Source organism: Oncorhynchus tshawytscha, linkage group LG31, assembly GCF_018296145.1.
Source record: "Oncorhynchus tshawytscha isolate Ot180627B linkage group LG31, Otsh_v2.0, whole genome shotgun sequence".
Taxonomy (NCBI): Eukaryota; Metazoa; Chordata; class Actinopteri; order Salmoniformes; family Salmonidae; genus Oncorhynchus; species Oncorhynchus tshawytscha.
The window spans coordinates 9,753,439-9,777,014 of record NC_056459.1 but is presented as its reverse complement, the minus strand read 5'-3'; the positions used below and the strand labels follow the sequence as shown (position 1 = coordinate 9,777,014).

Sequence of the window (23,576 nt, the reverse complement as noted above, 5' to 3'; positions counted from 1 at the left end):
TAAAGGTAAAAAAATAAATATCAGACCGTATGACAAAATATCTATTTTTACTGCTCTAATTACGTTGGTAACTAGTTTATAATAGCAATAATGCACCTTGGGGGTTTGTGGTATATGGCTAGTATCCAGGCACTTCGTGCTTAAGAACAGCCCTTATCCGTGGTATGTTAGCATATACCACACCCCCTCGGGCCTTATTGCTTAATTATGTGTCACACACTGTGTGTGTATAAAGACTATAAACACCTGCTCTCACTAATGTAGGAAGTGAATAAAATAGTATAATTGTCAAATTCTCACACAGCTTAATTTTTCCATTTATTGTCTTGACCATCGATGTGATTCTAATAATAGGATTTGTGTTGGCAAAATGTAGAATACATAGCAAAGTTCTGGAAATATTTTCTGTTGATGTTGTCATGAGGCAAAAAGCAAGGGACACATAATAAATAGCCATAGGAGCTCTGAATAAATATATTATAATTATTTTTAAGCGTATTTTTGTTTTGTTTTTCGGGCTGCTCTAGAGTTTAATCACTATATCCTACCTTGACGCTCAGAGACGCAGGATCGTGATTAAAAGTATACATTTTGACTTGAAAGCTAGCTAGGTAGCTGGCTGTTTGAATTCAAATCATGTGGCATTTTGTTTAATCTGTTTGGAACCATTACACCATGGACAGCATGCTGTGTCCAGAGGTAGCAGAGGAAGTTCAGGGACTTGTCAGGGAATGCTCCTAACCACTTCCAAATTGTGGTATCTTTTCGTAAGCTTTTTAGCAGCCGTGGCATCACCCAGGTGAGTGCTACATTCCTGGCAATTGAGGACCAGTACCAGAGGAGTGGCTCTAATGGAACGACTGACCATTCCCGAGAAGCAGGTGTGGTGCGTTGTTAACCTGTTTTTTGTTGTTGTCAGATTGTCATTGTTTATCCTTGCCTGTCCCATCAATGCCCTCTCTATTGAACCTACGATGAACCTAGACTGCCTTTCCAGCCCCAAATGCCTCAACTTCATCCGAAGCCGACTGACTTTCAATCTCCATCATTAACATGTTTTGTTTGTTTGCTTTTTAAAAATTATTCTTTGAAAATCGCAATATAAGTTAAAAATGTTATTCATCAATATACCTAAGTAGATCTACTGCGTAGCCTAGGCCTACGATGTTATTTGTTCGTAAATGTTTTGAGACATTTTTTAAGAGGACCACAATTCAAACTTTTTAAAATGTCATTCTCGATCATTTTACATGCATGTGTGGTTGTATTATGTTTTAACTTATCAAATAAATATATCTATATATCTACCACACAGTTCTGTAGTGGATTGTTTTTTGGCACAACTCCGTTTGTGACATCACGAATTTAGTGGAATATTTACCCGCGTTCCGAGTCTTTTCAGTGAACCGGCTCATTGCCTCCGTTAAGCTAAAAGAGCCGCTCTTTTGGCGCCTAAACGGCTCTTCGTTCAGTAGCGCTTTAAAAAAAATACACAAAACCATGAAAACCATGCAAATATCACATTTAAGCCAACAAAGTTACCTCCCATTGCGTCAGATCGTGACATGTGTATTCAAATACATTTTTTTTACCGGAGCATATTATTAGATGACCTGCAAAAAAAGGAATGTACAGCTAAATGCGTGTGGACTTGAAAACGTATCTCACCTCACTATTTATTCTTCCTGCAGTGAGGAATTACACTCTTCATACAATGTTTTTATAACTTATCTGCAGATAATCGTTGTCTGTAGCTGAAAAAGCAGTAACAATATGCAAATCAGGGAGCTAAATGAACGGCTCTTTCACAGATGCAATTCGGATCCTTACGTTCACCAAAAAGAGCCGTTCATTCGCGAAGGACCCACCACTGCCACTTTCTACATTATAGCCGCTACACTTCAGGAGCTGCTGTTTTTCAAAACGTGGTGTTGAAATATTTGTCAACTTGTCTTTGCACAGGACCCAGGTCTGTAAACATTCTGTTTTACAGAATATCCCGGGCGTGCTCTACGCTGGCGAAAATGGAGGGGTTTCTACAGAGATGTAGTGCTGCAATAAAGGTAGGCAAACACACGAACACGTTTACTATGCATTGCATGTTTTACAAATGTCTCAGTTGCTCTGCTCAATGACTAGCCCTATCCATCGCGTGCTCTCTCTGCTGTCTGTCATGCCATATTTGTTTTTTTCCTATTGAATTAGCTAGCGTATTACTAATATAATAATTACTCATCATGTACTATTCTATTACTAAACCATTCCAACGTTTCTGCAACTACCTCCCCCTAACAAGTAACGTTTGAAATGTATTCTACCCTCTTGTGGCTTTGAGTCCGTTACTCTTGTCACGGAGTGAAATGTAAAAGTTTAGTCTTGACAGCCAACTGTCAACTAAAATTGAGAGTTTATTGATTGAACACAGAGTCAAATGCAGTTTGGTTCAAGAATCAAAACATTTTTTTTGCATCTTCCTGTTGTAATAGGTCTAACATACACAAACCACAGAGCGCCATGACTAATGAGGGGGTGATGTGTGGATGAGTTGTCAGAGAGCAAGAGGTAGAATATTGCCCACCGTAACTTCCATTACAGTCATTGTCGAATATTGCACGATGCAGTTCTTGCACAGCAAACCCTACACCCAGGCCTCGTTGGTATGTTTTCAATATATTTAGCAAAGTGTTGTCACAGTAGAGTCAGATAACCGATGCCGTGAGGGTTAATCATTTGTGTGACTTTTAGTCAAGTGCAAAGAGGAAATGGAAAACAATCTCTTAAGCAATTCCCTATCTGCCCCATTCCTGGCATTTACTGACCATGTATTCTCTCAGTGTGTGCCCAATCAAGACGAAAGCTGCCATGTGTGGTGGGTTCGCCTGTCTATATACAGTGCAATCGGAAAGTATTCAGACCCCTTGACTTTTTCCACATTTTGTCACGTTACAGCCTTATTCTAAAATGTATTAAATCGTTTTTTCCTCCTCATCAATTTACACACAATCGCCCACAATGACACAGTTAAAACAGGTTTTTAGAAATTTGTGTAAATTCATAATAAAAATAACGGAAATATCATATTTACATAAGTGTTCAGACCCTTTTCTCATTACTTTGTTGAAGCACCTTTGGCAGCGATTACAGCCTTGAGTCTTCTTGGGTATGATGCTACAAGCTTGGCACTCCTGTATTTGAGGAGTTTCTCACATTCCTCTCTGCAGATCCTCTCAAGCTCTGTCAGGTTGAATGGGGAGCGTTGCTGCACAGCTGTTTTCAGGTCTCTCCAGAGATTTTAGATCGGGTTCAAGTCCGGGCTCTGGCTGGGCCACTCAAGGACATTGAGACTTGTCCCAAAGCCACTCCTGTGTTGTCTTGGTTGTGTGCTTAGGGTCGTTGTCCTGTTGGAAGGTGAACCTTCACACCAGTCTGAGGTCCTGAGTGCTCTGGAGCAGGTTTTCCTCAAGGATCTCTCTCTGTACTTTGCTCCATTCATCTTTGCCTCGATCCTGACTAGTCTCCCAGTCCCTGCCGCTGAAAAACATCCCCACAGCATGATGCGTCCAACACCATGCTTCACCGTAGGTTTCCTCCAGACGTGATGCCAGGTTTCCTCCAAATGTGACGCTTGACATTCAGACCAAATAATTCAATCTTGGTTTCATCAGACCAGATAATGTTGTTTCTCATGGTCTGAGAGTCTTTAGGTGCCTTTTGGCAAACTCCAAGTGGGCTGTCATGTTTTTTTTTTTTACTGATGAATAGCTTCCTTCTGGCCTCTCTACCATAAAGGCCTGATTGGTGGCATGCTGCAGATATGGTTGTCCTTCTGGAAGGTTTCCCCATCTCCACAGAGGAACTCTAGAGCTCTGTCAGAGTGACTATCAGGTTTTTGGTCACCTCCCTGACCAAGGCCCTTCTCCCCTGATTGCTCAGTTTGGCCAGGCAGCCAGCTCTAGGAAGTCTTGGTGGTTCCAAACTTCTTCTATACATTTTTTGGGGTATTTTACCCTCTTTTTCTCCCAATTTCAATTACGATCATGTCTCATCGCTGCAACTCACCAACAGGCTCGGGAGAGGCAAAGGTCGAGTCATGCGTCCCCCGAAACATGACCCACCACCGCACTCCTTAACATCCGCCCGCTTAACCTGGAAGCCAGCCTCGTCAAGGTGTCGGAGGAAACACCGTTCAACTAATGATGAGGTAAACATGCAGGAGCCTGGCTGCCATAAAGAGTCACTAGAGCACAATGTGCCAAGTAAAGCCCCCCCAGCTAAACCCTCCCCTTACCCAGACGGTGCTGGGCCAATTGTGCGCCAACCTATGGGACTCCCAGTTACGGACAGTTGTGACACAGCCTGGGATCGAATGCGGGTCTGTAATGATGCCTCAAGCACTGAGATGCAGTGCCTTAGAACGCTGCTCCACTCGGGAGGCCCCCAAAACTTCTTCCATTTAAGAATTATGGAGGCCACTGTGGTCTTGTGGACCTTCAATGCTGCAGAACGGACAATTCCTTCGACCTCATGGCTTGTTTTTTGCTCTGACATGCACCGTCAACTGTGAGAACTTATTTAGACAGGTGTGTACCTTTCCAAATCATGTCCAATCAAATCAATTTAGCCCAGGTGGACTCTAATCAGGTTGTAGAAACATCTCAAGGATGATCAATGGAAACAGGATGCACCTGAGCTCAATTTCGAGTGTCATAGCAAAGGGTCTGAATACTTATGTAAATAAGGTATTTCTGTGTTTTATTTTTAATACATTTTCAAAAATGTCTAAAAACCTGTTTTCACTTCATCATTATGGGCTATTGTGTGTCGATTGCTGAGGAATTTTTAAAATATATTAATCCCTTTTAGAATATGTAACGTAACAAAATGTGAAAAAAGTCAAGCGGTCTGAATACTTTCTGTAGTCTAGGTGGGCATAGTCTGGGCTAAAGCTCTCACATCTAAATTCCTGTGGCCCAACTGCTTTACTGTTGGGCATGTGACATTAATAGTGACATTAGGTGGCACCTCTGTCACTATGCCTGGATGGCAGACATCTCATCCACCCTTCCTTCCACTGTCTTTGGCTGTCAGGCACAGCAAAGGTTTAAAGGGTAGGTGTCTAATTTCAAGGGGTCGGCCATTTCTTTTTAGTAGTCACCATTAACGCTCTTCACTTTAGTTTTTTTTCTTTCCGTTAGAGAACAGCTGTGGTGGGAGAACACATTTGAGACATGACGTAACACAAATTAAAACATGAAATGGGCTGAATTGATTTCCCTTCTTAAAACCCTCCCTGTATGACACTGTAGTACAGTATGGACTGTAGTAGCCCAGGTTGTAGTTTGTAGTGCCTATTTTCTTTTTTAAGTGCAGTGAGCAAGGGGCAAGCATTCCTTAACCCACCATTACTCCCAAGCCAATGGGCTATGATCTATTCACTTAAAAGTTCTTCACTCCTGGCATCCTCCAAGTATGATTTACCATTTTATGTGGGCGTAATCAAAACTACGTGGCATACTTCCTGGCTCTTGTCGCCTGTTAGATTGAATGTTTCTGCCCTCCAGTCAGATGCTTCTGTTTGGTTCATATTAGAGGTTGACCGATTAATCGGAATGGCCGATTAATTAAGGCCGATTTCAAGTTTTCATAACAATCGGAAATCAGTATTTTTGGGTGCCGATTTGCCGATTTAAAAAAATATATATATATATATATTTTATACCTTTATTTAACTAGGCAAGTCAGTTAAGAACACATTCTTATTTTCAATGACGGACTAGGAACGGTGGGTTAACTGCCTTGTTCAGGGGCAGAACGACAGATTTTCATCTTGTCAGCTCGGGGGATCAAATCTTGCAACCTTACAATTAACTAGTCCAATGCAACAACGACCTGCCTCTCTCTCGTTGCGCTCCACAAGGAGACTGCCTGTTACGCGAATGCAGTAAGCCAAGGTAAATTGCTAGCTAGCATTAAACTTATCTTATAAAAAACAATCAATCATAGTCACTAGTTAACTACACATGGTTGATGATATTACTAGATATTATCTAGCATGTCCTGCGTTGCATATAATCTGACTGAGCATACAAGCATACAAGTATCTGACTGAGCGGTGGTAGGCAGAAGCAGGCGCGTAAACATTCATTCAAACAGCACTTTCGTGCGTTTTGCCAGCAGCCCTTCGTTGTGCGTCAAGCATTGCGCTGTTTATGACTTCAAGCCTATCAACTCCCGAGATGAGGCTGGTGTAACCAATGTGAAATGGCTAGCTAGTTAGCGCGTGCTAACTAGAGGGACGGAAGCTATACTGTTACACTGGCAATACTAAAGTGCCTATAAGAACATCCAATAGTCAAAGGTTAATGAAATACAAATGGTATAGAGGGAAATAGTCCTATAATTCCTATAATAACTACAACCTAAAACTCCTTACTTGGGAATATTGAAGACTCATGTTGAAAGGAACCACCAGCTTTCATATGTTCTCATGTTCTGAGCAAGGAACTGAAACGTTAGCTCGTCTTACATAGCACATATTGCACTTTTACTTTCTTCTCCAACACTTTGTTTTTGCATTATTTAAACCAAATTGAACATGTTTCATTATTTACTTGAGGCTAAATTGATTTTATTGATGTATTATATTAAGTTAAAATAAGAGTTCATTCAGTATTGTTGTAATTGTCATTATTACAAATAAATTTTAAAAAGTGGCCGATTAATCGTATTGGCTTTTTTGGTCCTCCAATAATCGGTATCGGCGTTGAAAAATCATAATCGGTCGACCTCTAGTTCATATCAACCACTTAGGTCAGGTTATGTCTGGATACTGCCATACAGGAGGTCTCTGTATTCTGGTGGGCACTGGGCAACCTTAGTTTAGCCACTGTCACTTCACATTATTGCTTCCTCACATGGCTGGAGACTAAGGGTTGGTTGAGCCAGGAGCATACCACCCTGCATCCCATTGCTGGCTTGCCTCTGAAGCTTAGCAATGTTGGTCCTGGTCAGTCTCTGGATGGGAGACCAGAAGCTGCTGGAAGTGGTGTTGGAGAGCCAATAGGAGGCACTCTTTCCTCTGGTCTAAAATAATTATCCCATTACCCCAGGGCAGTGATTGGAGACATTGCCCTGTGTAGGGTGCTGTCTTTCAGATGGGATGTTAAATGAGTGTCCTGACTCTTGGTGGTCACTAAAAATCCAATGGCACTTATCTTAAGAGTAGGGCTGGCTAAATTCCCAGTCTTTCCCTCATACCTCATGGTGTAAGGGAATGGTCTCATTCATCCAGGTTGTTGTTGTAAATGAGAATGTGTTCTCGGTCAACTTACCTGGTAAAATAAGGGTTAAATAAAAATCAATAAATACACATTTCTGGACATGGATTAAGCCTAGTCCTGGACTGAAAGTCTATATCAATGGAGATTCTTAATTAAATGGGATTTTTAGTTGTAGGACTAGACTAATCGGTGTTTGGGAAACCAGCCCTATGTGTTAATGTTTATGTCTGGGGTCATCCCTGACTACTCTGCCTACTGTGGAGCTAGTATAAGAGAACTAGCCTAACGTTTTGTATGCCTGTCCTGTCTCATGCCCACACACGGGGGTTGGGGAGCCCACAACATGCTCATCCACATGTTCATCAACATGCTCACCTTTCCCATAATCAAACACTTAGAGTCAATATAAGGTTATTGGCTGCAGCAGTCTTTCTTTTCAGTGATGGGGCAAGACTACGGGTATGTTCAATAGATCGAGACAGTAGAGATCTGTAGAGGTCAGACATTTCCTTCCTTGACTATGTGTGCCATAATTCTGTTGTTATGACATTGTAATTACCGGCAGGATATATTGGTATTGGGAAATTCTGACATTGTTGAAATGGTCCATTTCTTTTCCTAAGATTTGATTTGATCTTTTATAAACAATACAAACACAATATTAAAACATATACATACAAACGACAACATCATACAAACATCAACTACATCACACCTGCCCAGACCCAGGAGCACACACCCCCATCTCCAGCGCCCGCATCACTTTCCGCCACATGGCCTCAAACTGCACCATTTTTGTTTCTCTCCGTAGCCCACACACTTCCGTTAACGACGGACGATTGGTTCATTTCCAGTTTTTAAGTATACGTTTTTTTAAATATGATTGACGAGAAAAGTATCGTCCAACCCGTCGGGTATCTCACTGCACCCTCATATGTCATGTCTTGAAATATGCCGACAGACAGATTAAAATACATGTTTGCCTATCTAAGGTATTTCCAACTACCGAAGTTCATAACCGTTACCTAAAATTACACCATTACCTACATAAAATAACACTATTTCCAACAAAAGGGGACTCAAATTGGAATGTATTTAACTGAAATGTTATACTGATGATGAGGATGAGAAAGAAATGTAGAATGAGGAAGAATAGGGCTTGTCTCTCCTCCCTCTCTCCACACGCCTTGCAACTCTGTCCACCAATTCCACGGTTTAGCAGGGTGTTAGCCTTACCTCTCCAAATCCCTGAGGCCTGTTCTAAGTGGATTGGAGAGAGAATGCCTCAGTGTGGTGTGGTTTTACATTAACCAGATGGAATGAGAGCTATGATAGGTCACTCTGAAAGGGAGACAAGTGAGAGTAGCCAGTGTGCGTTACTGCATTTGATTTGTGCTTGAGTAATAATGGAACACTGTTGACTCATCAATATCAACTCAATGAAGCTGACAAAGTGTCTCAGTGATCCTTGCCCAGAACGCTGCACTCAAATGCAGGCCTACATGGATTGTTCTGTTAAAGTGGTAGAATTCACATTAGCGTGGGATATGAGGATAACTGTTAGAAAACAGCAGTGCCCTGTTATAAAACAGTAATTGACATTTCTCAGTAATAGAGTGAGCTGCATATGAAGCCCATTGCAAAACAGTTAGCATTTCCCATTAACGCCATTATCTACAATTGATGGCGAACAAAACAGTCGCACAGGGACATGCATGAAGTTCAGAGCTGCGTGAATCAGAGCATCCTATCATGATCATTTTACTATCATAACATTCCCCCTCAGCACTTCCATATTTGTGTCACAGGCCTACATTTTCCCACCAACCAAGTTGTTCATCTCTTATCTAACCCTTGTTTATATTTCTGTCCTTGTCCTTGAATGGATACTGCAATACTGGATTACTATAGCTGTAGTAGAGGTGGCCCTGAATCGTTCTATTTGCCATGGAACAGTCGTGGAGTCACAGTTGGAGCGCTCTGCTGCACACACACTCTGTGGTTAAATATAGCCTCCTTTTGGTTCCTGCTTGCCTGCCCGGGTCTGACCACTACTACGGCTTATAGGAGGTGACAGGCACTCTGGGAAGAGCGAGATGCGAGGGAAGGGGAGGCTGGGTGGCCATGACACCATGTCGTAGTACACTCACACTGGCTGCCCGTCACCCTTGGGGCTCTTAACATGGGGCGGAATGGCTCTCTCCACCCAGTTAGCGACACCCCATACTGATGGTGAGAAAAACCAGTCTAGGAGGCAGACCTGGCTATATTTCTTGATTTACCATTGAAGTCAATAGGATGCACATCAACTCCCAATATGTTGAGATCAACAGGAGAGATCCTATCCTTGTTACGCTGGTTCACAAAGTACAATCGTGGACCCACCTTATAGATTCATTGTTAAATCTATGGTGGCCTGAAGGGGCAAAGTAGTTGTTAGCATATAATACCTGTTAAATAGTTTGTGTTTGGGCCTTTTCTCCTAATTTACAGATAAATACAGGTTGAGAAACTAACTGAACTAGCTCATTCAAGTGTTCACAATGCAGAGGATAGGGGGTCAGAAGAACTTTGCTGAACCCAGATGGCTGGTTTTTCTTTTTTGTGTTTATACTGAATGCTGCCACACACACGGGTAATTAGTGCTTTCACTGCTTTTGAATCATCACATCACAGCAAGGCCATCTCCCCCCCCCGTTGTCAGTAATAACACTGTTTCTTACATCATGTCACAGATAAAGCGAGACTAATCACACTCATTATCACAGTGGGTCTATCAACCGACAGCTAAATGATCCAAATGAAAACATCCCGCTGAGTCCAATAAGGCTATATCACAGTTTCAGCTGCACATTCACTCACTGTTATTAAACTTAAGGTAGTTGATGTTCGTTGATACGCCTAATTAGATTATAATCAGCAGTCCAACAATGTTAGCATAGGCTAGATGCTAACTAACTACTGTGAGCCTGACTGGCAACCATTTCAGGCTGTCAAAATAGGATTTGTTTCAGTAGGCTAAATTTTGGCTAATCAATAACTGACTGCAGGTAGGTATCAAACATTCTGACGACTGTTTGGGTCTCCAACAGGTTGATCGCGAGCTACCAGAAGCTTGCAGCCCACCTATAAGTAACTCACTAAACAATTCGGAAAGTGCATGTATTTTTCAGGTGTTCCACCGCAAACTGTCATAAACAAATCTCACAAGTATCAGACACAATTGGCTTAAAAAGACAAACATAACACTATATCTGCCAATTAATTCCAAGCTATATTGACCCTGTATGTCTTGTGTGGTGCACGCGTTTGTCTCTACCATTCACTTCGTGTAGCTAGTTAGCAATCATGATAACTGTCTTCTGCGTAGACAGAAAGACTTTCTCCAACACCGTCTTAATGAAATATTAACTGAAAAGTAGGCTTGATTTCACACCCTGACCGTAGAGATCTTTTTATTCTTTATGTTTGGTTGGTCAGGGTGTGACTCGGGTGGGGAACTCTATGTTGTTTATTTCTGTTTTGGCATGGATATGGTTCTCAATCAGGGACAGCTGTCTGTCGTTGTCTCTGATTGGGAATCATACTTAGGCAGCCTGTTTTGCCACCTTAGTTTTGTGGGATGTTGTTTTTGTACAGCTCTTGTAGCCTACCGAACGTTATGTTCATTTTCCTTTTGTTTATTTTTAATAAAAACAAAATGTACGCCTACCACGCTGCACCTTGGTCCTATCATTTCGACGAGCGTAACACTTACCTGGCAGAATTATGGCATGATTATTTCTATCAATCGGGTTGGCTTTTGTTTATCAAACTCTGTCATGACATGACATATGCAGCAGCAAAAAAATTGTTAGACAAGCACAGGACTTTTTAGCAAAATGCCCTCAAAAATGGTCTTCTGATGTGATTTAAGCATTGACATGGGCTCAGAACATCCAATTCCATTGTTTCTCTATGAACAATTGTAATTTTGAGAGTGTAAAACCAAGAAAAAGGAATTTGGAAAAGTATAATGTGTGCCTATTTGAAAGCTAGAGAAAATGTATGAGTTGCTCGCAACGTTTCATAATTTTGTAGCTCTCATTTCATGACGAAACTCTCATGCTATAAAAGGTTGGAAACCCTTGGTTTAGATGATACTAATACTTTTTACATTTTGACTAGTGTAGCCTTGGCTGTGTTAAAAAAAACTGTTTACAAATCTGCAAAGTATAAAGCTGACAGAATTTTACCACCCTCTTGCTCTTTTTCTTCCTCCTTTATTTTTTCATAACCTCCTTAGGGCAGTGCGGAGGGAAGCTCTGGGATCCACGTCATCCTTGGCAACGAGGCCTGTGACCTCGACTCCATGGTGTCGTCCCTTGCCTTTGCCTACTTTCTGTCCAAAGTGAGTCCAAAGCTAGCTTCTAGCCTGTACCGCCTCTCATTAGGGAATCCCTCAACCCAGGTCGGAAATAAGTTAGCATACCTGAATTATTCATTCCCCTCATATGTTTAGGTTTTTATATGGTAATAAATATTGACACTACTTCAGGGCTGCCGAAATTGGGGCCCGCAAGGCCCTTGACAACATTTTAGGCTCTCCAGAGGCTTCTAGAATGAGCTTATGTAATTATGAACAATATATATTTTTAAGTTCTATATCTTCAAAACTTGATTGCTGGCATGCAATACATTTTGGGACTGTATCAACAGTGGACTAATGAAACAAATACCAAAAGATAGTTTTTGACTGGAATTTTCCTTTTAAGTCCCGTACAAGCAAAATGACAACTCTATAGTGCAGTTGTTTGAAAGCAAATTGGTGGACGAATACGTCCTGCTATGCGGTAATGAATAAGTATCTTCTCTTTGACTTGTGAACAGAGTTGAGAGAGCTGGGCCAAAGTCCTGAAGCACCGCAGGCGCGGAATTTGCGCTGAGTGACTCATTTGTAAGTCTGAGGGCCATGAATAGCTTGACCAAGCGTAATCAAAATGCACAGCATTTTCCAAAATAGGAGCAGACAACCCTCAGAGTCACTCAAGCATAAAAACAGTGTCGGTGCCCTAGCCATCGGGCACCAGTCTCTTCTTATCTTTCATTACTGCATTGATCCATCCGTCCTCCCTAACCCCTGGTTTAAGCTGCTCGCTAGCCTATACGCCCCCACTACTCATGAAATATTCACACAACCTCAGATACTCAAGATCCCCCAAGGCCTGTGAAGATGGACAAAAACATTGCAGAGGAATCCCAGCTAGCCTCAGCAGGAAGGTGCGTTGGTGTCAGATATCTGTTTTGATCTGGTCTCCCTCTTCTATCCTTCCCTCCTTTTCTCCTCCTCTTCTTTCGTCCCCCTTTGTTCCCAGACGTCTGGCAGCTCAGGTAAGACTGTGGTGCCGGTGCTGAACATCCCGAGGGCTGAGTTCCCCCTGCGGTCCGACAACGTGTTCCTACTGAAGGAGAGCGGTGTTCCGCTTGAGGCTCTGGTGTTCCGTGACGAGGTGGACCTGGCAGGGCTCCATAGAGCCAAGAGGTTGATGCTCACCCTGGTGGACCACAACGTGCTTCCTAGGTCATCGGTTGCAACATTACTCTTTCTATTTATTTTCTGTTCTAAACTCGCATTCTCTTTCTCTCGTTCTCTCCGTTGCCATCGCTTTGCCTTTCTCTCACTCAGATTTTCTTCCACTGATACCTACAGTATCAAGTAGTATTGACAACACAGATCAAAGTTATGGGAAGTGCCTGATTTGTGGAGGGCCAGTTCCCTGGACCAAGATTGAGGAAACACATAGTTAAAGATGTATGACACAACGTATTTCACAACATTCACTCAACCCTGACTTTTCCCTGTAGTGCCGACATCGACTTGGAGGATGCAGTTGTGGAAGTCATTGACCACCACCACCTCGAGAGGACACCCTCCATGTCCTGTTCCGTCACCGTGGAAACCGTGGGTTCCTGTGCTACCTTGGTGACAGAGCGCATTCACCACAAGGCACCTGAAGTGCTAGACAGACAGGTGGCTCAGTTATTATACGGTAAGGTTGCCACAGCAATAATTCTCTTACATCCAGCATTCTCTATAACGTGTCAAACTCCAGTCCTCGAGGGCCACAATGTCTCTGGGTCTTTAATCAATGTATACCTCAGAACTAGGCAGTGGGGAATATGTCAGGATGAATTATCACTGAATCCAACAACTCTCTTGTAGTTGCACTTGTTTGTCAATGCCAGCAGTAACCATTGGCTCAGTTCACCTATACTTGGTAGTGTGCCCACACAGGGGCCATCGTGCTGGATTGTGTCAACATGGCCCCTGAGGCGGGCAAGGTCACACCCAAGGACAGCCAACTGTCCTGCCTGCTGGAGTCGCGTTTCCCTGACCTGCCACCCAGGGGCGCCCTCTTCCAGTCCCTACAAAGCGCCAAGTTTGACATCTCAGGTAAAAAGGTGGGAAAAACATGCCATGGGAGAGGTGTTGAGAGGTGCACAAAATGAATCTGCCTTGTCACTTGACATAAGATGTCATGACAATATGACATTATTATGTCAGTATTATGACACTGTTATGACATGTCATTCAAATAAAGAGGTACCATTATTTAAAGAGAATGTTGTAGAGTAAGTTTGAGATTTCACACAACCTCAAAAGAATGTTGTGGAGTGACCATCTAGAAGTAAACAAAATAAGATGTCAAACCCCTTAGGTGGGAACCTCTGTTCTGTTGACCCAATGACTGGAAAAAGACATTGATCACATGACACCATTCATTCCTATGTAAAACTCAAAAGCACATTGAAGCCAAATAAAGTCTGTTTAAGATGGCATCTCATAGAGACATAACATGCACAGTTTGAGCTACTCCAGGAAGTGATGTTGCAGGCTAGCTCAGTGCTGCCCCCTCTCATTGAGTAACTCAAGTTGAAGGCCGACCGGGGTACCATGATATTGGTAGCACTATTGTCTTCTTTAAAAAATGTATTCACACAAAGATTGCAATCCTGTTTTCTGCTAATAATGCCTGCAGTAACGCGGTCGGCCTTGAACTTACATAACTTACACATCCGAGGTGATGGTCATTCTGCCTTGTGTTGACCAAATTCCAGGGTTGTGTTATGTTATACAGTGCCCTTGACTTTTTCAAAATGTTGTTGTGTTACAGCCTGATTTTAAAATGGATGAAATTTAGATTTTTGGTCAATTGGCCTACACACAAAATCCCATAATGTCAAAGTGGAATGATGTTTTTTAAATTTTTTACAAATTAATTAAAAATGAAAAGCTGAAATGTCTTTTGAGTCAATACGTATTCAACCCCTTTGTTATGGAAAGCCTATATAGGTTCAGGAGTACACATTTGCTAAACAAGTCACATCATAGATCGCCTTCAGAAACTATTCACACTCATTGACTTGTTCCACATTTTGTTGTGTTACAGCCTGAATTTAAATTGAGATTTGTTTGTCACACTCTGTGTGCAATAACAGTGTTTAACATGATTTTTAAATGATTAACTCATCTCTGTACCCTACACATGTAATTATCTGTAAGCACCCTCAGTCGAGCAGTGAATTTCAAACACAGTTTCAACCACAAAGACCAGGGAGGTTTTCCAATGCCTGGCAAAGGGCACCTACTGGTAGATGGGTCAAATCTTTGTTAAAAAAGCTGTCGTTGAATATCCGTTTGGGCAAAATTAAGTTATCAGTTACACTTTGGATGGTGAATGTATCAATACACCCAGTCAATACAAAGATACATGTGTCTTTACTAACTCAGTTGCTGGAGAGGAAGGAAACCGTTCAGGGATTTTACGATGAGGCCAATGGTAACTTTAAAACAGTTACAGAGTTTAATGGCTGTGATAGGAGAAAACTGAGGATGGATCAACAACATTGTAGTTACTCCACAATACTAACATAAATGACAGAGTGAAAAGAAGGAAGCCTGTACAGAATAAAAAAAAATCCAAAACATGCATCCTGTTTGCAACAAGGCGCTAATGTAAAACTGCAAAAATGTGGCAAAGCAATTAAACTTTTTGTCCTGAATACAAAGTGTAATGTTTGGGGCAAATCCAATACAACACATTACTGAGTACCACTCTCCATATTTTCAAGCATATTATGGATGCAAGGACTGACCATACATGACATCACAATTCTAGTTTAATCTAGTTTAATTTAATGTTTTGAGGCTATACAGTGTTTACATTTACTTTGTTGACAAACATTGGAGTAAAACGAGCTTATAGTTTGGGTTATGATGAGGTACGACAGTTGAACTAAACTCATGAGGCATTTCTAATTTATTTTCTTCAAGAATCAAATGGGTAAATATAATTAATTTGTAAGTAAAAACGTTTATGTAGCAACTACTTATTGCCCATTTTAAAGCTTTTTCATCAAACTGCCCTGTTTTCTTTTTATTTCAGATGGTCCCGCCTTCATGTCCTCAGACAATTGCTATAATTTTTGGTCTAATTCTCATTTCTGGAAAAGGCTTAAAATAAAGGTTAATATCCAGGTCCTGTGCCATGATTAACCAAAACACAGGGCCCTGTATATATGATCTACATGGTAACTTATGATATGCTGTAGTGTTTGTCATGTAGTGTTTGTAGTGTCTATACCCAATTCCATTGTAATGCCATTGTAATACTGCTTGTCCCATTGGTTTGTGTTACAGGTCTTTCTACAGAGCAGATCCTGCTAAAGGACATGAAGGCTGTCTCTGGGGGCGACCTGAGACTGGCAGTCTGCACTGTCTATATGACACTAGATGTACGTACTGTCTAGCCATGCTGTTACTTCACTTAATCCACTCTGCCACCACCATGCTTAAGCCACCATGCTTTAAACTGAGACTCATCGATATTAATCATCACAAGAGCAGTGCAGCAAGAGAGTGAAAAAGAAAGTGTCTGCACTCGTCAGCACCAACACATACACTGTTAAACATCTGCACAGGAGTTTGCATCTCTCTAATGCATTGTGACAGCTGCCTGACAACAAATGCTGACGAGTGCAGCCTCCTGCTTCACACGGTCTTTGTGTCGGAAGTTGCCATCCTCCTTGTGGTTAAGGAATGTGGCTGAGTCTACCTTTAACAGCACCCTCTCAGGATCACACTGGGTGTATGTGAACATTTACTCTTCCCCATTAACAACAATGCATTAGAATTGCCTAATTTGCCTTTGAATGACCAACCAACTCTTTAACAAATTTGGGTTTGCAGATGATTCACCAAGTCATATTTCCTACTTCTTTGAGAGAATTGTATTCCACTATTATAATCTTAAGTCTTCATTAATGCAACAATGTTACCAATTTGTCTATAATCTTGGGAGAATATCAATTTTCTAATTCATTTTGGCAATGGAGCCTCTGCCTCAGGGAGGTGCAACTACGCTATATATACAAAAGTATGTGGACATCCCTTCAAATTAGCGGATTTGGCTATTTCAGCCACACCCATTGCTGAGAGGTGTTTAAAAACGAGCACACAGCCATGCAATCTCCATAGACAAACATTGGCAGTAGAATGACCTTTCAACCTGGCACCGTCATAGGATACCATCTTTCCCACAAGTCAGTTTGTCAAATTTCTGCCCTGCTAGAGCTGCCCCAGTCAACTAAGTGCTGTTATTGTGAAGTGGAAACGTCTAGGAGCAACATCGGCTCGGCCGAGAAGTGGTAGGCCACACAAACACACAGAACGGGACCGCAGAGTGCTGAAGCGTCTATCCTCGGTTGCAACACTCGCTACCAAGTTCCAAACTGCCTCTGGAAGCAATGTCAGCACAAGTACTGTTTTCGTCGGGAGCGTTCATGAAGTGGGTTTCCATGGCCGAGCAACTGCACACAAGCCTAAGATCACCATGCGCAATGCCAAGCGTTGGACTCTGGAGCAGTAGAAACACGTTTTCTGGAGTGATGAATAACACTTCACCATCTGGAAGTCCAACAGACAAATCTTGGTTTGGCGGATGCCAGGAGAACGCTAATTGCCCCAATGCATAGTGCCAACTGTAAAGTTTGGCGGGGGAGGAATAATGGTCTGCGGCTGTTTTTCATGGTTCGGGTTAGGCCCCTTAGTTCCAGTGAAGGGCAATCTTAACGCTACAGCAAACAATGACATTCTAGACGATTCTGTGCTTCAAACTTTGTGGCAACCGTTTGGGGAAGGCCATTTCCTGTTTCATCATGACAATGCCCCTGTGCACAAAGCGAGGTCCGTACAGAAATGGTTTGTCACAAGTGGAAGAACTTGACTGGCTTGCACAGGGCTCTAACCTCAACTCCATCGAAGACCTTTGGGATGACTTGGAACACCGACTGCGAGCCAGGCCTAATTTCCCAACATCAGTGCCTGACCTCACTAATGCTCTTGTGGCTGAATAGAAGCCAGTCCCTGCAGCAATGTTCTAACATCTAGTGGAATGTCTTCCCAGAAGAGTGGAAGCTGTTATAGCAGCAAATTAATATTAATGTCCATGATTTTGGAATGAGATGTTTGACAAGTAGGTGTCCACATACTTTTGGCAATGTAGTGTATATGTAGTGACAAGCCATCTAGGAGTGAAAGTGGCATGTTAATTTTCAATCCCAATAATAATAACTAACAATCAATAAGCTTTGACCAATCCCCGAGGTTTGTAAGACCCTGGGTTTAATAATAATTAGGCAAAGACTCAGCTTATGCAAAAGGCTCGTATAGTTTATTCACGAGAGCGCTCTGAAGTCCATAATTCAAAGACATCCATTTTATAACTCACTCCCTATTTACGCACATACCTTCACACAAACCGTAGATATCCTACCCACATACATACACACGAACAGTAGATGAGTTGTATCTTTTCCCCATAGTTCTCACCACTGTTTATCACTACCAAGCCGACAGTTCCATTCCCCCGAGATTAGAGGAACCTTGAAAGGATTCCCTGTTCTATCATAAGTTTCTCAGAGTTCTAGCCAGGTTGGGTCAAACACAGTTGAATTGTTCTCGGTATTTTCTTAGACACACACACACACACATTTCTCTCCCTCACATGTCTTGACCAAACCTTATTGTACGTACGTTTAGTACTTGAATCATTCATTATACATGCTACATAAACTAATAATCACTAATAGTTACGTTTCAGGGCGGAATTTTTTAATCATTACCTTTAAGTATATAATTCCCTTATCAGAAAATGACACCTATATTAAACTAACGTCTCTGAGCGTAAAATGTAGAGTCTGATTAGGGTAATCAAAATAGATCAGTAGCTACTGTGTTGCTTCAGACCAGGCTAAACAATAGTGACAGGAGTCATGTCTGTTAGTTAAGACCACTCCCTGATATCTGAGTGGCCGTCGCTGCTGCAATTCAGTAGATCCCATGTAAAAAAATGTACCGCTTTTTCTAGCTTGTCTCATCGCTGCAACTACCCAAAGGGCTCAGGAGAGGCGAAGTCACGCATCCTCCGAAACATGACCCACCTAACCGCACTCCTTAACACCCGCCAGCTTAACCCGGTAGCCAGCCGCACCAATGTGTCGGAGGAAACGCCAACGACCGGGGTCAGCCCACAGGCACCTGGTCCGCCACAAGGAGTCTCTAGAGCGCGATGAGCCAAGTAAAGCCCCACCGGCCTAACCCTCCCCTAAGCCGCATCGTCCTATGGGACTCCAGGGTTCATTTCTGTATCCGAGAATGAACCCGGGTCTGTGGTAACGCCTCTAGCACAGCGATGCAGTACCTTAGACCGCTACGCCATTCAGGAGGCCAAATATATTATTTTTACAAATACTTTCTATTTTACTGGCTTCAGCCCCATGCCATCACATGTATGATGCGTTGACTGTACACACATGCATGACACAGTTTTGTTGCATGCCAGAATATTTCTCTATCAGACCTCGGTTGAAATACTATTTGAAATAATTTATACTGTATCTGTACTTGATTGAACTTGGTCTTTGGAACGAAACCAAGCAAACGCTCAAAGTATTTTAAAGATTTTGAATTGTGTTTGAACCAATTTCTGTTCTCTATATAATAACGTTTTTTTGTTTGCTGTTGTACGTCATCCCGTTCGTTCGACAGGTGTTCCTACAGCGGAGGAGCCTACAACAGGAGCTTTGTGAGTTCTGTCACAAACACCGTTTCGGTGCGGTGGTCGCCATGACAATCTCTTTTAACGAACGCAGTGAGCCACATCGGCAGCTGGCGGTCTACAGTTCCAGCACCCTCTATAGGGAGGAGGTATGAACTGCACTGTCATGCCCACTCTTACAATATATTGAACCCTATGCCATATGATGTGTAATGATTTAATATTTATAGGGGTAGTAATATAATAGATTTGATAGGGGTAGTTATATCATAAGTAGTAGTTCCACGTAGCCCTCTAATAGACTTGGCTGAATTGACCCATTTTGTGCTTTCCTAAATATGCGGCACATTTGTGTTCATGATCATGAAAGGTATTTTATATGAGTTCAGTTTATTGTAAAGAAGCCATTTGAATATCGATGTGACTCTTTCCTCCCCACGGTTTAAAAATACCCCCAAAAAATTGTCTACTTTTGTGCCAACCAACCTATCTTAGTTAGTTTAATATTGGCCCTCAGAAACTATTCCTTGGTGTGAAAATAAATGGTATTGTTATGTATTATTCTTTGATATTAAGCATGTCTGTAAGTGAGATATATCAAAGTTGCCTTTTGGGCAAATGCAGGCATGACAATTTGAGAATATTAGTCAATGCTAAAAAGGCAACTATGAAATAGCAATACACTGTGTGTTTCTCATTCTGCTGTAGGTGAGCCAAGCATTAGAAAAGTCGTGCAACCCCTCTCTGAGCTTCTCTCCAATGAGCAGCCCCTTCAACAACATCAAGTCTTATCTCCAAGGCAACGCACTGGCCTCCCGCAAGAAAGTGCTCCCTATCCTCAAGAACTTCCTGAAGGAGTGGGACAAGAAGCAAGTGCATTGTGGGGAGGCGGAGGACTTTGAGGAGCTGGACGACCACGTTGACCCCACGGGGTCGCCTAGTTTCGACGACGACGCCCGTCCCCGCTGCTTCTCAGCCTCCCGGCACCACCGCCGCCGCCTGCTGGGCACCGAGGACTCTGGGATGGAGGAGGACTTCCAGGTGCCGGCCACTCCCATGAACAGCCTGGTGGAGGGCTGTCCGCTGGACGCCGGCCTTCCCCGGATCAGCGCGGAAGCCATTTTGGAGAAGTTCAGCTGCATGGGAGGGGAAGCAGGGGAAAATAAAGATGGCAACTGGCCAGGTGAACAATAACCTTCTGTTGATGCCTTTTAATCCTAGTACCCCTGGCTGACTGTCCTTATGCACCTCAATCCAACCAACAGACTATAAGAAGGAGTGTTCAAAGTTCATATTCAGAAGCATATCAATCAATTGTATGTTTCATAAGGGACATCTCATAGCAAATTATAATGACAATCCAAAGGGGCCATGTTCAGTAACTCACTGGTTATATAGCAATCCTAGGTTTGCTATCGGCAGCTCCGTTGACATTAACTGGAAACAGGGCCCTGTTCAGGAGGAACAAAACGGAACAAAACAGGGAGGTACCATCTGAACTAAGAAATGCTTGTTTTTGTTTTCCGTTGCAACACGTTTTGCTGCGGTGTGCCCGAATGAACACAACCCTGGACTACTGTGGCTGTCAGACTGATCACCAAGCTCTTATGGATGCTTTACTCAAGTCAGGACTAACAACACCATAGAACATTATGAAGAATAAGATATTCTTCTAAAAGACTGGCAACCGGATGAAAAAAAGGGATGACTAGTAGCACTGTATCAAGGACTCCAGATGGAGTTTGAATGAAGTGTGTGTTTTCTCTGTATCGCATCTGAGTACATGGGACTGCCTCGTTGGTTAGCTGGTGCCATCTCCAAGTGTAGGGGGAGTGGATTAGAAATGTGGAGAATACATAATGGACTAACATAATTCATCTTTGAAGGGCCTATTTCAATGTCACAGGCATTTGAGTGAACCTTTATGATGAGGGAGAATCTTGCAGTGGAGAGTGACTTCATCCATTATGACAGCATGTGTTTCAGCGGTCCTGGTCCTGGAAGACTGCTGAGTCTGCTGGTTTTTAGTGCAACCAATCTATGTACAGCTTCATATGTGCGTTATTGGGCTGATGACTGGACGCGTGATATCTCCTGACGTGTGTGTGCGAGCACATGTGTTTGTTTCGTGTGTGTGGAGTATTCATGGTTAGTGGGACGTCTTGATGACATTATCACCAGTCACAAAGTTCTCCTCATTGTCGGGATCCATCTGAAAAGTGGGAAGAATTCACATCCTCCCCACAAAGAGAGAGAGAGAGGTGGATAGATAGATACCAGATGATGGATGCAACTCTGCTGCTCATTCATGCATACGAACCTCCTGCCCCCGTTCAGAGACCTAAATATACTCAGTCACCTTTGCTCTCTCTCTCTCTCTCTCTGACTGAGATTTATATCGCAATGCTACTTCAGCTGTCCAAATATACTTATCATCTAGAATCACCATTGATTATGTTACCAGTGAGAAATTAGCCTGATCTGAGATCTGTTTGCATTCTTGCCAACCTCTATCATCAGAGTTGACTATACAGCACCAACAGATCTGGGACCGAGTTAGTGATGAATTGCTCTGATCTGTAATCTGTGTCGCATACCCAGAGAGCCTCGTGGCGGTTAATTTGAGTTAACATTAGTTCAGATGTCTGCTTCATTAGCTGGCTGTAGTTGGGGCTGAGGAGTAGTTCACATAGACGTGCAAACACACCCAGGCCAACCCACATACAGATAAATGCATAGACACAAACACATTGGCTTCTATGCATGGTAATTATGTTCAGGTTGGTGCCTTGCCATGTTTTAATCGTTGTGGATGTGGAGTCATTATATGTCTGTTTGGGTAGACCTCTGTTCTCTACATACAGTACACTGCAGCTCTATAATGTTATCTAGTTGGTGTGAAAATCTTCAAATTCAGTTGACCAAGTGAAACTGAGCAAAAGACAGTGACACTATTGCATTTCAGTCTCTTGTCTCTTCCTTTGGATCCTACCCTTTCAGTGTTCCCAGATCACAATGTTTCGACACGTGGAAGTAATAAGATGATGGCTTCCTCTGATAGGCTATGTGAAGCTTTCACCATACTACTCTCACCTATCCAGTCCTTTAGGATCTTGGATCAAATGCAGGGAGGATGGTAGGGACTAAAATTGTATTTTGTTATAATTTGATTTAATATATTTGACAAAAGAAAACATCTTTAAGTGTTGCCTAGCACTGTGTTGAACCATTTAATTAAGATATTAAATGAAGATAGTATAGTTGAAGATACTTGATTAAATCAACCATGCAGTTTCATTGATATCCTCCCTACATCACAGCGAGAAGGTATGTTCAGTCATCTCGTTCATAGTTAAACAATATATGGCGTCTAAGCTAGCATGGTATTGATAATGAGTTTGCTAATAAACATACTCTGAAAGATTTCTATATTCAGCCTCAGGTATTAAGGATTTGGCAATCATTGGCTTGTAGATGTTCAGCAAGCTTAGATTTTTAAAAAATTAAAAAATGTTTTGCCAGCTAAACATGCATGAGCAAATTTGTTTTTGACAATGCCAACACCAATGTACTGTATCTTGTATCCCAAATCCGTTGTTCCCAAGAGGGGTCATAAAAAAGCAAAGCTAATTATGTTTGTGTTATTTTTTATATCTCCAGTCCACATACCTTTTGTGGAAGTGTTTCATGGGAAATGTATTTATAATGCAATGGCTCAGTGACTGTGCAGTTTAATATGAACACTAAACACTAGTTTGCCTTTTCATTTGAATGCCTTTCCTATACCATTTGTCATGATTACATATTTTTGTATGTGCTCTGTGGTGTTCTAATTTCTCCATGTGTTTAAGGTTTGAAATGTTAGCTAGCTCGACTTGTTTAGCTTCTAAACAGGTTGAACAAAGACAAGTCATTCACAATGTTTTTTTTAACCAAATTGGTTCCCTTTTTCAGTTTATCATGCCCCCCTCAACATGCAGTTCCTTTCAGCATGGGTAGTTTTGTGAATTTTGTGCAGTACAATCAGGATTCAACTTCCCTTGTATTCAAGTATGCAATATGAAGTGTTTGCTGTGCGGTTCCTTTATTTAAGTGAGAAAAAAACTGAATGTGAAAACCACGTGTAAGAAAATATTCTAAGAGTAAAAATATGCTGTTCCATTAAAGATGGATTTGAAGAGTTTGTGTTGTAGTCCAG

General features: G+C 42.1%; 1 protein-coding gene across 1 annotated transcript; it reads left to right on the top strand.

The window, feature by feature from the left end:
* The first annotated feature begins 1,442 nt into the window (after positions 1–1,442).
* LOC112229759 (exopolyphosphatase PRUNE1) lies at positions 1,443–23,558 on the top strand. The gene is made up of 8 exons (XM_024395777.2): positions 1,443–2,063; positions 11,566–11,670; positions 12,635–12,840; positions 13,125–13,309; positions 13,555–13,713; positions 15,961–16,055; positions 19,369–19,527; positions 20,087–23,558. The coding sequence occupies exons 1-8, from the start codon at positions 1,812–1,814 to the stop codon at positions 20,570–20,572; spliced, it is 1,647 nt and encodes a 548-aa protein (XP_024251545.1). The 5' UTR covers positions 1,443–1,811; the 3' UTR covers positions 20,573–23,558.
* Positions 23,559–23,576: the final 18 nt, after the last annotated feature.

Coding starts and splice junctions, on each gene's coding strand:
- LOC112229759 (XM_024395777.2), top strand. CDS start 1,812: ATGCAATTCGGATCCTTACGTTCACCAAAAAGAGCCGTTCATTCGCGA. Junction 16,056..19,368: donor CTGTCTATATGACACTAGAT/GTACGTACTGTC, acceptor TTCGTTCGACAG/GTGTTCCTACAGCGGAGGAG. Junction 19,528..20,086: donor GCACCCTCTATAGGGAGGAG/GTATGAACTGCA, acceptor ATTCTGCTGTAG/GTGAGCCAAGCATTAGAAAA.